Genomic DNA, 14,651 nt, shown 5'->3' with positions numbered 1-14,651 from the left:
GTCATTCTCTCCCAGCTTAAGAATAATTTTGGAGCAGGCAGTCATTAGAGCCACCACCCACTACCGTCAGAGACATTCTGAGCTCTCACCTGGACGAGGCTCCTGTCCATCACTACACCACACAACACCTGGGACTGGGGGCCCGCGGTCTTAATGTCCTGTAGGTTCTGCTCTCGAATCTGAGGATTGCAAGAAGGGAAACACACATCAACAGTACAGAGAAACCTCGCTGTGGCTGAAAGTCACCGTTTGTGCTCTTGGGCCCCCAGCACAAGCTGCTATTCTGTTCTGCCCTGCACCCCAGTGGGTCCTGCGTGACCACCGTGCCCGCTTAACGGTGCTGGTCCAGCCCGATTAGTAATTCATGGGTCTGAGGAGATGGAGGGCCCCTTCCAGATGACTTCGGCAGGCACAGACCTCACTGAACTCACTAACTTGAGGGGAGGCACCCCCTGTGTGCCCATCTTTTAGTGACACTGTGAACACTGGTGGATCTCATGTTCCAATATACCAAACGTTCTAACTCTTCAAATGAACGCTGCAAGGCAGGGGGCAAAGGCTGTTCTTGCCAGGAACAGGCTCTGCACCTTCAATTCTGCCCTGCTATGTGAGCAGGTGCTGGTTCAACAACGAGGGCCAAAGCGTCTGCTGCTCACGCACTGCCACTGCACTTCGTCAGCACGGCAGCAAAGCAGTGTGAAGGGAGGACCTCGGCAGTCACGTGGTGGCAGCAGAGGTCCTCCTGGAGCTACACCCTCTCCCCCTGCAGCCGCAGGCCTCCTGCCCCACCCAGGGCTGCCTCCTCCCGCACACATGTCAGCTTCCACCGATTGCTGGTGGCAGTCAGTGCACACCTTGTTCCTCATCTCCTGGACCTCTTTTGGGTTGGTGTTCAGTGGGACGAACAGGTTGGGGACGGCAGAGGCGGGAGTCCTGTGTCCATCCTCTTTAGTCCACTGTAATAGCAAGGACAGTTGAAAAGTCAGAATCGTGACAACAGTAAGTGACACCACAGCATCCAGTCTGTCCAACTCCTCTCACATCTGGTCATGCACCGAACTTCACAGAGAGTGAACCAATGACCACACCGCCTGGGTCACTGCAGTGGCTGGAAACCAGTAATGCTGGAAGCCAGAGCTGTGACTGACTGGCAAGTGCCAGCCAGAGTGCCCAGCTGACATCTAGGGCGCGACACGGGCTGACGACAGAGCTATGCCCCATGACTCCCTCGGACAAGCCGTGGGGGACCCTTCAGAGCACACTGGTTCACCACTCTGAGAGTCCTCAACACCAAAGCCAGCTGGAAGCATGAGATGACAGGGTCATGAGAAGCGGTGTGATGCTGCTGTCCAGGTGAGGGGAGACTCTGTGCGGTGAGGCAAGAGTGGGCATCACCAAAGTTTTGCATTAAAATAAACTACCGCACCAGAATGTACTGTTTGCGTAGCTATTTCAACCCAAGAAGATTACTGTGTGAAGACTTATACAGCAGCTACCTGCGGAGGAGTTTGGTGATGTCAACACTTTATATAATTAATACTTTTGAGTGTTACAAAGGTGTCCCAAACGAACGTAAAGCGCTCATGGGCCCTTCCTGGAAGGCTGTTTTAGACGCCAGTGCGCGTTACACCAGCATGCTGCACCTTTCACGCGTACTGTTTTCGGACCTCCAGCCAAGTATGAGATTTTTAATCAAATTCTAATTCTTAGGCATGAGTAGGCACTGAACACTAAAACAAGCCCATCGTAGAGAGCAAATGTTATGCCTTTCAGAATATTTTCAAGAGGCAATAAGATAGCCATAAACCGAGACTTTAAAGAAAGCAGCAAAACCGTCCAATGCTGGGCCGCTGTGAAGGCAGCGTGGGATGGGCATGAGCTGCGAGATACTCACTGACGCTTTATCTCCTCAGATAGAAATAACTCCAGCTTCTTATTAAAAATAATTTTTAGTTAAAACATTAAAACAACAACCTCAGAAACTTGAACAAGTTTGAAAACTTAAGAATAATTATTATAAATTAATATACCAACCTGAAAACAGCACATGGAATTCGTATTACTCCAGAACAGTAAGAAACAAATTTAGAAGTTGAACAAAGTCTCCCCTTCAATGCACACAGTGACTAAAATACCTAAAGCAATTTAATATTTTTTTCAAGCTAATAGTAAATAAGGCTCAAAGCTGCTGCTACACATACACTTTGGAAAAATTCATCACAGCAATTCAGCACTACATATGTATGTGGTCAGCAGAAGTTGTTTTTAGGCCCACTCCCTTTAACAAGTGAAATAAGTTACAAACTAAACAAATAAAATGAAAAAAGAAAATAAGGGACAGAGGGAGAGAGAGAGGAAGTGGGTGAGAGGGAGCAGGAAAGGGGAGACGGGCTCAAACACCGACCGACCCCGGCCATATTCACGCAGAGTCTCTGCCACGTGACACATTTCCTTAGGAGCACAGAGGCTGTCTCAACAACTGTGCATCAGGAAAACACCAGAACCACCTGGGGAAGACAGAACTTATTTCTTTTAAATAAATCTATAAAGCAAAAGCACTGTTACAAGGGAAACAGGAAGGCCCGCTTTGCTTACTTGGTGTCCTGTTTCAGCACAACTAGGCTGATCTCTCCTCAACTCCTATGGAACTAATCATGCAGAGACACGTGCGTCCCAGCCTCCGTCTCTTCACAAGAGGCTCCACTGAGGGCCTCTCCTACTCTGATGCAGGGGCCAGTGGCCTGTCCAGGTCTAGCGCTGCCCAGGGACGTCTGAGCACCAGACGGCAAAGTAGCGTTCAGGGCAGCGTTACTCCTGACACGAAGCTCGCCTCAGCGCCTGTCGCTGGTGCCTGCGGATAGCCTGGCTGCACTTGGGTCATGCCACACCCAGCAGGAGTCAGAAGACTCTCCACTATGGCCGTCTACTCACATGCAACAGTCCATGCAGAAAGTAGCTGGCTGAGAGCGTTCGGAGGCTTTGGGACAGCAAACAGGGGAGGAGGCTAACGAGAAAGGACGAGGGTCAGCTGAGAAGATGCCCACGAGCCACGAGGGAAAACTGCTTAAGAAAACACTAAGACTTTAAAGAACAGACTTAAGTTAGTGACTTAATGAAACAGCTGAGTTTACGACATTAAAGTAAGAGGTTATGCTTCACCCATCTTTTTGTCCTGAAGTATTAAAGAGTCTTCAAATACAATTTGAACTGAATGACAGCTCCTACTTTTAGGTTAATCCATGTAAGTTATGTAGCATTTTTGCTGTGTACGGAGTTAGGTAATGCTGGAATGACTGCAGAGGAACAACATATCTTAAGCAGTTTCAAGCAGACAGTATTACTTGAATTATATCTGATGCGAAAGTGGGTCTGGGTTCAGGCTAAGGAAGGTTACTGGGGAAGGCTCGCCTAGCCCCGGGTCAGAGGGCCAGGTTCCCAAAGCCTCCGAAGCCCCAGCTGCCAGACGTGCTCTACATCATCTAACTATGAACAGTAAGTAGGCACAGACCAAGCAGTTGGTAATACAGCTTGGCACGCAGACACCGGACGAGAGAGACTGCAGCAAGGGTTTCACGTGATCGTGTGTAATGTTCGTCCACACCTTAGTCTTCGACTTGGGACTGCTTCCGTTCTGCCCTTCCTCAGAAGCATCGTCACCCCGGCCAGAGTTCAGCCATCTTGTCTTCTCTCGTTGCTGCTTCTGAAAACTGTGTCTGAGAGGAGAGCAAGTGCCCGAATCACCGTCACTCGCAAAGGGGTAACCTGTGACACTGGCAGGAACCTCCACGTCGCTGTATTTTTTAGATTTCTCTCTCAGAGCAGGGTATCGATAAGGGTAGCCAGTTCTGTAACCCTAGGGGCCAGAGAGAGAGACACAGTCAATATTTCAGATCTGAAAACAAGAGTTTCACTTTGGAAAATCGTGTGGAAATATCTACAAAAGCTGACTATATGCACACCCTATGTACATGCACGCCCAGGAGAAACGCAAATATGTTCACCAAAAGACAGGTATGAAAATGCTAACAGCGGCACTACTCCCAAAGCCCCAAGTAGAAAAACCCGAAGTCCATCAACAGTAGAATGGATGAACGGTGGTGTATTCACATAGCAGAGCATGACACGGCAATGAGAATATTACTAGGACAAAATGTGGGTGAATCTTCACAAATACGGTATTGAGTGAAAGAAACCAAATGTGAGAGAATATACTGTATGATTCCATTTATAAAAAGTAAAAAAGAGGCAAAACCAATCTTTGCTGTTAGAAGGATGCATAGCAGTCACCCTTGGGATGGGGTAAGAGACTCAAAGGGGGATACGAGGTTCTGAGGTGCTGGTATTGTTTTCTGATATGGGTGCTGGTTACACAGTGTGTTCAGTTTTTAAAAATAAACTGAACACTTAAACAGGTACTCTCTCCTATTCATATACATATACATATATATATATGTATATGTATATATATATATATATATCAACAAAGAGTTAAAATTTAAAAGACCAGGGTTTACTTGCTGCTGGTTACAGTATAAGTTATATTAATCAGCCTACTTAACATTTTTTTTTAACCTGTTAAGTCACAGTGAAAATCTTTCAGGAAGACCAAACAAGTACACCTCATGACAACTGGTACCTGGAGAAATTACTTTACTTCTGAACATAACAATATCTGCATTAACCTTCAACCCTGTTTCACGACCATTTGCTGTGCTTTAAAACACCTGCCCGACTAATTCCCGCCTCTGTAACGGCACTGAGCCCACCGTGCTGACCCACCTGCGTGCTAATAGCCCACAGACAGCATCTCCAAGGCAAGGATGATGTCTCACTCATCCTTCCTCTCCAGAGCTGAGCATTCAGAAGCTGTGACGGACAGACATTACAGTGGCCCCCCAAAGGCCCCCACCTCCTGTAAAGCCCTTCCCCTGCAGTGTGAGGGGAACCAGCGACCTGCTTCAAACCAGCGGAACTGGGCAAAGGTGATGGGATATGTTACATAAGAGTGTAGCACCCGTCTTGAGAAAGTCTCTCTGCCCATCGCTGGCTCTGAAGAAGCAAGCTGCCATGACTCCTGAGCTGTAAGGACATGAATTCTGCCCATGATGTGAGGAGTTTGGAATTGGATCCTCCACCAGTAGAGCCTTCTGATGAGAACCCAGCCCAGGCCAACACCCTGACTGCAGCCTTGTGAGACCCTAAGCCAAGGACCGAGCTCAGCTGTGCCTGGACTCCTGACCCATAGTTTCATACCTCGACCAGGTCACTTATGGCAGCTTCACAATGAATGACAAGAGAATTAAGATTTGAAAGGATTACACAGGGCTAGTCACGTAGGATGAGTCAGTGGCGGCGCTCTGCTTGCCAAGTACTGTAGAAGCATTCCTCTCAATTCGGGAGTTCTCCCCCTCTGGGTGATTGCCCTCTATGGGGGGTCACCACCTTTATTACCAATCATTCCCTTAATACATTCAAAAAAGGGTAGTAATAACCCCTGAATGGAGTTGGTTGTTGTTTTGTTTACTCTTGTTTCGTAACTACCCTCAGGAAGACAGGTAAATGTCTGCACTGGCAACTTCTCCATTTATGAACATGCTTTGCTGAAGAATAATAAAAGATAACCACTCAGCTATAAAGACAATCTTCAGAAAAATACAGTTCTTATTAACTGAAGTGTCCTCTTGCTGAGAGAGCTGGGACTCTTGAGTAATCTTCATGACTTCAGAATAAACCATCCAGGACATCACAAAATTTTATTCTGAGGGGGGATGGGCTTTTTCTTTATTCTTCTCCTTTAAATGCCAAACCAAAATCAGAAGCAATACTCAGCCCTCAGACCTCCTATATGGCTTATAGTTAAAAATATGGATTCATCCCTTCTTTGAGAAGCTGGAATGATATCCTGATCGGGAAACAAACTAGCATTTCTTCTGACTTTCTATGTCAGAAATGTTCATGGACTTTATATGACCTACTCCTTATAGTGTGAGAACCCTCAACTATTCTCTACCCTACTCAATTATTAGCAAACACATACAGTTGATCAGAATGTTAAATTAAAACAGGGACTAGCATCAGTGACCGCCATCCAACTTTACTTCTTATAAACCACACAGCCTTCTAATGTCAGAAATAACCTGTGCATGTTAAGCGCACTGAATAAAACACCCTTCCTGTCATCTCGCTTATTAATCTTTCATCCTTTATATTCCTCCCCTATCAAACTGGAGTCACTAATTTTAATTCTCTCTCTCTCCACCTTCCAGAATGTACTGAGTGCACAAGATGTGGCAGGCTGGTGTTCCTGATTTTTATTCCTCCCTCCCGCTCCCCGCCTTTTAGGTATAAGCGCAGTGAACGTCAAAGTATTTGCTAAGAGGACAGAAGAAGGGCCAGTAAGCCTGGGTCACCCCAGCGTTCCTCACCTTGCCGGGCCCCTTGGGGTATCGGACTCCGGATACAGATGCCTCAGCGATCACCACCCACTCTCAAACCTTCTCCGGGTGTGACCTCCCTGAGACTGCACTGTCCTGGCCTGCCTCTTTCAGCGTCTCGGTGGGCTTTCTTCCTCTTGGCTGCTTCCCTGGAAGCAGTCCCGGCTCACGCGCCCCCTCCGCCCTGCAGCTGCCTTCGTGCTCCGTCAGTGCACACGTCACAGGTGCCGGACTGCATCCGGGACTTGTTTGTCCATCTCCCTGACTAGGCCATGAACTCCCTGAGGGCAGGAACTGTGTCCTGGTCACGGCTACAGGCTCAAGACTAGGTGGTCAGTTAATGCAACCCACTTACTGAGCAAATGAATGCAGAAGTTATGGGAGGTTCACCCCTCCCCCACTGATCAAATCTACTCCTGTGACCATCACTTCTAGGCAGTTAACTCCCAGCTCTCCCTTTCCAGCAATGAACATTCTCCTAAGTCCAAAGAATTTCAGTGAGAAGAACCCTCTGAGGACACTTAGCATACCCTGAATCAGATCCATGAATTCTTTTTCTTCCAAGATCTTCCTGAAGCCACCCATCCCACCCGTGACCTGGTCCAATTGTGGCGACTTTCTTAATGTGAAGCTGGCAACATGCCCTTCCAGTGTCTTCTCTGTCCCACATGCCCACGACAGGTCTTTTTTTCCTCCAGCACCTAACATCATGTGGCAGTAGGAGACTCTCTTGAATCCTATTGAAGAGGTATGACACTGCAGCAGGAAAAGGGCCCCATCACAGAGTCATTTGTCTTTTAATGTGATTGCTTCGACCCTAAGTGCCTTGTTGTGAATATTTAGAGAACTTGGCGAGATCAGAGATGGACCTAAAAGACATGACCCTGTCGTGCTGCCATGTCTCCAGCCGTGCCCTCACCTCTGCTACGGATGCTTTCCTTCCCCCAACTCAGCCTGCCATGCTTCTACCTCTTCTTTGAGGTCCTTCTCAAGTGCCACCCTCTACATAAATTTCCTCCCTGATCCTTGCAAAAGGATGACATCCCTCACTGCAGCCACCTAACAGACCACATCCTGCCATGTACTATTAGAACGTTCTTATTATGCTAAAAGCCCCGCAGCCATGCTCCTGTACCACGTTGGGCTCCACGTCCCCGCAGGAAGCAGCAGAGGGTCTCCCACGCAATAAATTGGCAGCAAAGTGTGTGGAACGCAGCAGTCAGGCCCCGAATAGCTAGAATTTACTGTTAAAACAAAAACAAGACACTCGGCTGACTGATTTAGAAAGTCCCCTCGACAGCTTGCTTGCGGGATGACGGGTACAGGGCTGACCCTGCTACTCGAGGAGTTACTCATCCAGCAGAGCAGAGCATTCTCTGTGCTCCTGACCCCACACAGTCCAAACAAGATTACCTTTAAAAAACAAAAGGAGACAAGAAACCCTCACCTGTATATTCCATCGTAGTTTAGCTTAGAAGTTAAATTGCCCTGGTGCTTCTTCATGACTTGAGGGTGAAAGCATTCTGATGAATGAATGCATGAAGACAGCAATTTCACAATACTATTTCACTCACTATGAAAACACTAACATTTGTGCTGCTGGGATGAGCGCTGTATCATCAAGTGGTGGCAACATTCTTACCAGATTATCCAGCATCCGCATGAGCGCTTCAAACTCCTGCTCACCAATCTGCCACTTGGGAGGCGATCCGCTGCCCTCCCCTGCCGGGGACCCGGGGGAACGGGATTTGGCCTTGTACTTCCCAGGATCCAGGAGGACTAAATTGTCTGGCCCTCCCGCACTGGCCAGAGTTCGAACCTTTTCCAAAACAAGCAAACACTACAGTTGGAGTTCCTTGCTGATCAACGGGGTCAGATGCCCATGAGAGATCACTTCAACAGAAATGTAGGTTTCAAAAGAAACCAAATCATTATAAGAATAAAAAATGTGAGACAGACACTGATAGACAAATCACAAGGTAATCTTCAGAAGGTTTTCTTTAGCATGAAAAAATATTGGGCACTCATACTAGAAGGACAAAAGGGAAGACAAAGCCCTCCCAAGGCCATATGAAGGGGACTGGGGGCTGCATCACCACACAGACACAAGCCAGAGTGACAGTGAGGAACGCACATAGGGGCCGAGCAGACTCAGCATAAGCAGAGCCCACTGCTGTGAGACTGTGGGCACATCTCTACACCCTGCACCCACTTTTTCAAAAAGAGTGTGTGGAGTTCAAATGAAATGACATGTAGTTAACATAAATAAAGCACCTGATAGCAGGGCTGGCATATGCTAGTACTCCATCAATGGCAGTGACTTATGTATTTGAAAAATTAAAAGTTAGAAATGAAAAGCCCAATAATCATTTGCCAACTTAAATCAGTGAAATGGCATTTTCCCTGGTCATCTTCCAAATCCATGAGCTCATCTTTAGCAAAGAAATCGCTCACAGACTCACTGCTGCAAAACAAGTATCAAAAATCTATGGGAGGGCTTCCCTGGTGGCGCAGTGGTTGAGAGTCCGCCTGCCGATGCAGGGGACACGGGTTCGTGCCCCGGTCCGGGAGGATCCCGCATGCCGCGGAGCGGCTGGGCCTGTGAGCCATGGCCGCTGAGCCTGCGCGTCCGGAGCCTGTGCTCCGCAACGGAGAGGCCACAGCAGTGAGAGGCCCGCGTACCGCAAAAAAAAAAAAAAAAAAGAAAATCTATGGGAACCCCACAAACACCTAAGTATACTATAGACCAAACGGAACGGCCACCACCTACCTGGATCTCACATGCAACCACAAGGTTATGGATGTAATAGAAGGCCTCCTCAACACTCTCTCCAACGGATACAAGCCCGTGATTCCGGAGAATAAGAACCTAAAGGGAGGAAACAGGAAAGCTCTATGGACCTAGGCAAGAAGACAGATAACGTTTTTCTTCTTTCCTCTGTAATTTAAATACCAGATTAGATGCCTACTGACCTTGCTTTTAGGCCCCAAATTTTTCTGAATTAAAACTTTTTCTTCCTCATCAACCAGAATCCCGTGATAATCATGATAAGCCACTTCTCCAAGGGAAAGTGCCTCTGGGGAGATTGGCAAGAGGCCACATTTCATCGCAGAGACCTAGAGAACAAGCAGCACCATCAACGAAGACGAATCAGGAGCTCCACTGACGACACGGCAAATGCTTTCCTCAAAAACGTAATGGGGGGAACATATTTTACTCTGTTCTCCTTTCAGAAATGAATGAACCCATGAATTTAAGATAAACCTTACTTCTGGGGCTCACCACCAATCTATTTTTAAAAATCAAAGCCACCACTGTCAAGGAAGGCCTCAAAAGAAATTCCACATATTTCTGGATTTCTCCCACACTGACTGTAAACACCAAGTGAGCTCAGATTTAATAAGATGAGTCCTGGATCTACTGCAAGGAGAGACAATGGCTTCCTCTGAATGAGTCACAACATTGCAAAGAGGGGTTTCTGAAGAGCTTTAAGGTTTTGTGTACTTTTCATCTTAGGTTGTAGGTGAGATAGGAACACCTGAAAGTCAGATAAAAGGAGATTTATAAAGATTTAGGATATTATACTGTATAAATTCTCTACATTTATTTAAGTGAAAAATCAAAGTGTCCATATAGCCCTTTAATTTCCTTAACTTTCCCAAACTGACTTTAGAATATGCTAATGTTAAAGGTCTTCTACCTAGACTAACAGGCCCCAAAGATTTAAATAATACATATGTAAGTGTAACAATTTCTTACAGAAAAGTTAATCTAAAAAGACAATACCACAAAAAAGGCAGTACCATATTTAATTCCTTTCACAATATCAGCCTTTCTATAAGAAGTTATTTCCTTACAAAGTAAAGTTACTTTGATAATTTTTAAAACAAATTACATGCTATTTGTGATAACCACAGTCTCAAAGGTACCTCTAACGGTTCTTTAAAATGCATGGATTTTTCTTTTTTTTTTGGCATGGATTTTTTGGGGTTGGAAGAGCATGCATTCTTTTAAGAAAAAATTACATCATTTGGAGAATGATATAACTAATAAAACTGATGCTGACATCAAGAACCATATCTTCAAAGTAAAACAAACCAACCAGATCCAACATTCATCCCAACAACCCAAGATCTATGATATTAAAACATCAAGACAGAGTGAAATTCAGTATTACTTAATCAATGAGGTCATCTGTCAAACAAATAAGCCCAGGAAGTCATTAAAGTATAAAACTGGTGATAAAAAAGACAATTCTAGACAGTTCTTGAGTGCTTCGCTTTCACATGGCTGTGCCAACAACCAGAAAGTACACTTTCATACATACTGAGGGGTCCGAGGCTTGGTCAGGTGGCCTGTGTGCACCAGCAGGGTCCAGGCTTGGTGATCAGAATGGGGCAGGCTCCTGGCAAGCTCGGGGCTCAACGGCCAAGTCTCCTAAGAGTCTGCAGCGTCTGTGCCCTCTTCCCCCTTCTTTTTTTATTTTTTGGCTGCGCCACACGGCTTGAGGGGACCTTAGTTCCCCAACCAGGGACTGAACCCGGGCCAGGGCAGTGAAAGCGCCAAGCCCTAACCACTGGACCACCAGGGAACTCCCTTCCCCGGTATTACTCTCCCCAGTCACAATCCAGCCTGGGTTTCGCTAAATCCAGGCGGATCATCTGTGGAGGCTGGCCGGTGTGTCTCTCAGCCTCAACCTCTCCATCACAGGCCTGGCGCCTTCCCCTCAGACCGTCAAGCAGGTTCAAGTCTCCTGCATCCCACAAACCCTTGCCTGAGCCCAGCGTCCCCCACTTACCACCTCACTTCACCCTCCCTCCTCTTCCCACTTCTCTTCTCAACCAAGGAGTCTCAATTCACTGTTGTCATTCTGCACTTCCCAGTCTCCCATACGCTGAAATCTCACTCCCCTCTTCAACACTGATTTTTCTAATCGTTGAGTCTTACAACATTTTCAGACTTATTACATGTTTTTCAAAATCAGATAGTAAATGGACCCCTTAAAATATATTCTTTTAAGAAAGTCAAATGTAGTGAGGAAAAAAGATTTTTCTAATCCAACAAAATGAGGTTTGTTGACTTGGTGCAACAAGAGAGGGCAATTTGGAGGAAATGTGAAGTGCCGCTCACTGAACGGCTTTAAACTTGAAGTCTCTACCAGGGCAGCGCACTCACCGCGGCCCCTGCTGGTGTGTGAACGTGCACAACGCACTTCGCGTCTGGGCGTGCAGCGTAAATGGCAGAATGTAACGTGAAGCCAGCCTGATTTACCCCTAGATTAGTACTTCCACGGTCCACTGCCTCTCCTTGTAGACTGACTTTAACCTGAAATAAGAAAGCAAAATCTTAAATATCAAGAGGATTTCATGTTATCCTAACTAGAAATTACTTAAACCAAAGTTTAAAGTGTTTATAACTAATTATAAAAGTTTTTCCCTGAGTTAATCACACAAAACATAGAGTTTTTCCTCTTTCTTGGGTTTTACATGTCTAACGAGATTAGACAGTATTTAATTACCTAACATGACCTACATATACTTGATGCCCAAGAAGAGAAGGACATTCTTACCAAACTGGATGCAGTCACTTCGCTGTAGAGAAGTCCAAAAGGTACAACGAGGAAGTGTTCCTGCTCGGAGCTCACTCTGGTCTGTGCGGAGAATTACTGAGTTAGCTCAAAAATCCTATTGAAATTATTTGCATCTCTTTCAGTCCACAGACTCACGGTTTTTTTGTGAGCATTAACTGAGCTACATAGGGTCTCACTTAAATACAGTGCCTATCACAAAGCTAAGGGGTACTGAAAGCTTTCTGTTATTATGTTGTAGTAACTTACTGGGTACATGAAGTGCATCTTGGTCACATTCATGATAATTAACTTTATAAAGAAAAAACCTTCTGGTGGCTACCAAGCCAGTATCACGTGCAAAAAGGTGACACTCCTCAAGGGTGTAATAATGAAAACCAAACCTTACTTTTTAAAAGTCAAAATGTTTTTTTTTTTTTTAAGTACTCAAAACCTATAGGATAGTGAACAATCATAAAAATCACAAATAAGAGAGCGTTCTTCCTTTCTGCCTGACCAAAAGTCTCTACACATCACATCCTTACTCCCCTGGTATCTTTCTTCCTTCCACAATATAGTTTTCTTTCAACAATACAGATTTGTCACATATGATGGATATGTGCTAGATGCTAGTCATGTAGTGCGGGGTCGGGGGGAGTCCTGCCCTCACAAAAATTTAGTCTAATTTTTATCAATGTAATGATTTGGGGATAGACTCAAAAGACTTCCCAAAGCTATTAGGACGGAACACATTTACTACTGGGCTAAGAATTCTAACTAGGGTCAGGTAGGTGGAATTCAATGTTTGTTGAAAAGGCCTTATGCTGTTTAGTCCAACTTCCTAACCAGCACAGTGACTTCTATAGTGGCCCAAAAGAAACACACACGGGGCGGAGGGGTGTCTGCTTGGACAGTGCAGTGATGCCCTCACACGGCCGGCCTCGTTCCTTCATTCAGCAAATAGTCCCGGAGGCCTTCTGCACCTGGAGGCTAGGGTACAGCAGTAAACAAACAGAAGCTGGAGAGGCCTAATCATTGAACACTCTCTCTTACACTGAACAGAAATCTGTCTGTGGTGTGCAACACAGAACGAGGTCTACCTCTGCCCTAAACTGTAGTTTAGTCCTGGGACATCTGAAACTATCCCATCTCCTCCATGTCACCTTCACGCGAAACTCACTGGATTTCCTCAGCACACTAGAATGCGGACCCACAGTCATATAAGACCTGAGTTAGAACCCAGAACTGTCTATGTTGCTCTGGGGACCCTGGGCTCCTGGCCTCCTCACCCATGAAGTGGGGATGAAAGGGGCTTGTGCTCACAATAAAGCTTTCAATAAATGGCATCTCTTAACTATTACACTACTGCAGTATTATTAATGGTGGTAGGAAAGCCATCTCTACAATATCCATTCTCTATAAATCTCTACTACTAGGTCTCTACTCCTTTTTAGTTGTTTCAGAAATGCTGGGAATTCCCTGGCAGTCCAGTGGTTAGGACTCCACACTTTCACTACCGAGGGGCCAGAAATATTTGGGCCTTTCCATAATTTTGGGCCTTTCCCCCAAATATTTTCCCATTAATTTTAAGTTAGCCAGGTTTTTTAACGCTGAAGTCAGTTCTTTTATTTTATAAAAGATGTTGATCTTTCTAACTATCTAAATCAAAACTATGCAAATTCCCCAATTCCCAAACTGGGTCAAAACAAAACTTAAACAAGGAATTACTGTGTATTTATTGGCTGGGATGAAGAAAAATAAGGTTGGAAACAGGGAAAAATTAAACGTCAGATATTTTTAATTTCATTTATTTATTTTTTTGGCTGCGCTGGGTCTTCGTTGCAGCGCGTGGGCTTTCTCTAGCTGCGGCGAGCGGGAGCTACTCTTCGTTGCGGTGCGCGGGCTTCTCATTGCAGCGGCTTCTCTGTTTGCAGAGCACGGGCTCTAGGTGCGCGGATTTCAGCTACTGCAGCACGCAGGCTCAGTAGTTGCGGCATATGGGTCCTAGAGTGCACGGGCCTCAGTAGTTGCGGCGCATAGGCTCTTAGAGCGCAGGCTCAGTAGCTGTGGCACGCGGGCTCAATAGTTGTGGCTCACAGGCTCTTAGAGCACAGGCTCAGTAGTTGTGGTGCATGGGCTTAGCTGCTCTGTGGCATGTGGGATCTTCCCAGACCAGGGATCGAACCAGTGTTCCCTGCACTGGCAGGCAGATTCTTAACCACTGTGCCACAAGGGAAGTCCCAAGTCAGATAATTTTTCCTTATTTTAAAAGTTTTTATTTTGAAACATGCATGTAAAAAAGTATTTAGCAGGTATACGTACAACTTAAGTAAAATAATAAATCAAATGTCCATGTACCTTTCAACCAGCTTCAGAAACAAAATAAATCTAATATTTCTGAAGCTGTTTCTTTCTCCCCATATCCCATAAGTAATCACTATCCTGAGTTATGTGTTAAGCATTTTCTTTCTTTTCCTTACAGTTTTACTTTATATATATTCATCCCTAAGCAATACATTGCTTAATTTTTATCTGTTTGTGAACTTCATGTAATTGCAATCATACTGTATTTTTCGGTGACTTTTTTTCCTCAACACTGTTTCTGAGATTCCTGCAGATGATATACAACATGGCAATAATTTATTCATCC

General features: G+C 45.5%; 1 protein-coding gene across 9 annotated transcripts in view; it reads right to left on the bottom strand.

Annotated features, from left to right (window-relative positions):
• The window catches only part of ADD1 (adducin 1), a 76,635-nt gene that overhangs the window by 11,664 nt on the left and 50,320 nt on the right, over window positions 1–14,651 (bottom strand). For 5 of the 9 annotated variants that reach the window (XM_030876740.2, XM_030876741.2, XM_060298903.1 and 2 more), the window contains exons 5-12: window positions 12,005–12,085; window positions 11,611–11,760; window positions 9,408–9,551; window positions 9,205–9,303; window positions 8,077–8,253; window positions 3,509–3,853; window positions 855–956; window positions 90–179 (exon numbers count right to left, since the gene is read on the bottom strand). In XM_030876740.2, the coding sequence (XP_030732600.1) occupies window positions 90–179; window positions 855–956; window positions 3,509–3,853; window positions 8,077–8,253; window positions 9,205–9,303; window positions 9,408–9,551; window positions 11,611–11,760; window positions 12,005–12,085 (1,188 nt within the window). The remainder of the gene's footprint in view (window positions 1–89; window positions 180–854; window positions 957–3,508; window positions 3,854–8,076; window positions 8,254–9,204; window positions 9,304–9,407; window positions 9,552–11,610; window positions 11,761–12,004; window positions 12,086–14,651) is intronic. The other 4 variants (XM_030876742.2, XM_030876744.2, XM_030876749.2 and 1 more) reach the window with 1 other exon arrangement.

The sequence above is a fragment of the Globicephala melas genome, chromosome 5 (assembly GCF_963455315.2).
Source record: "Globicephala melas chromosome 5, mGloMel1.2, whole genome shotgun sequence".
NCBI classification, from domain to species: Eukaryota; Metazoa; Chordata; class Mammalia; order Artiodactyla; family Delphinidae; genus Globicephala; species Globicephala melas.
Note: the sequence above shows the minus strand (reverse complement) of the source record. Positions and strands in the feature narration are given on the sequence as shown.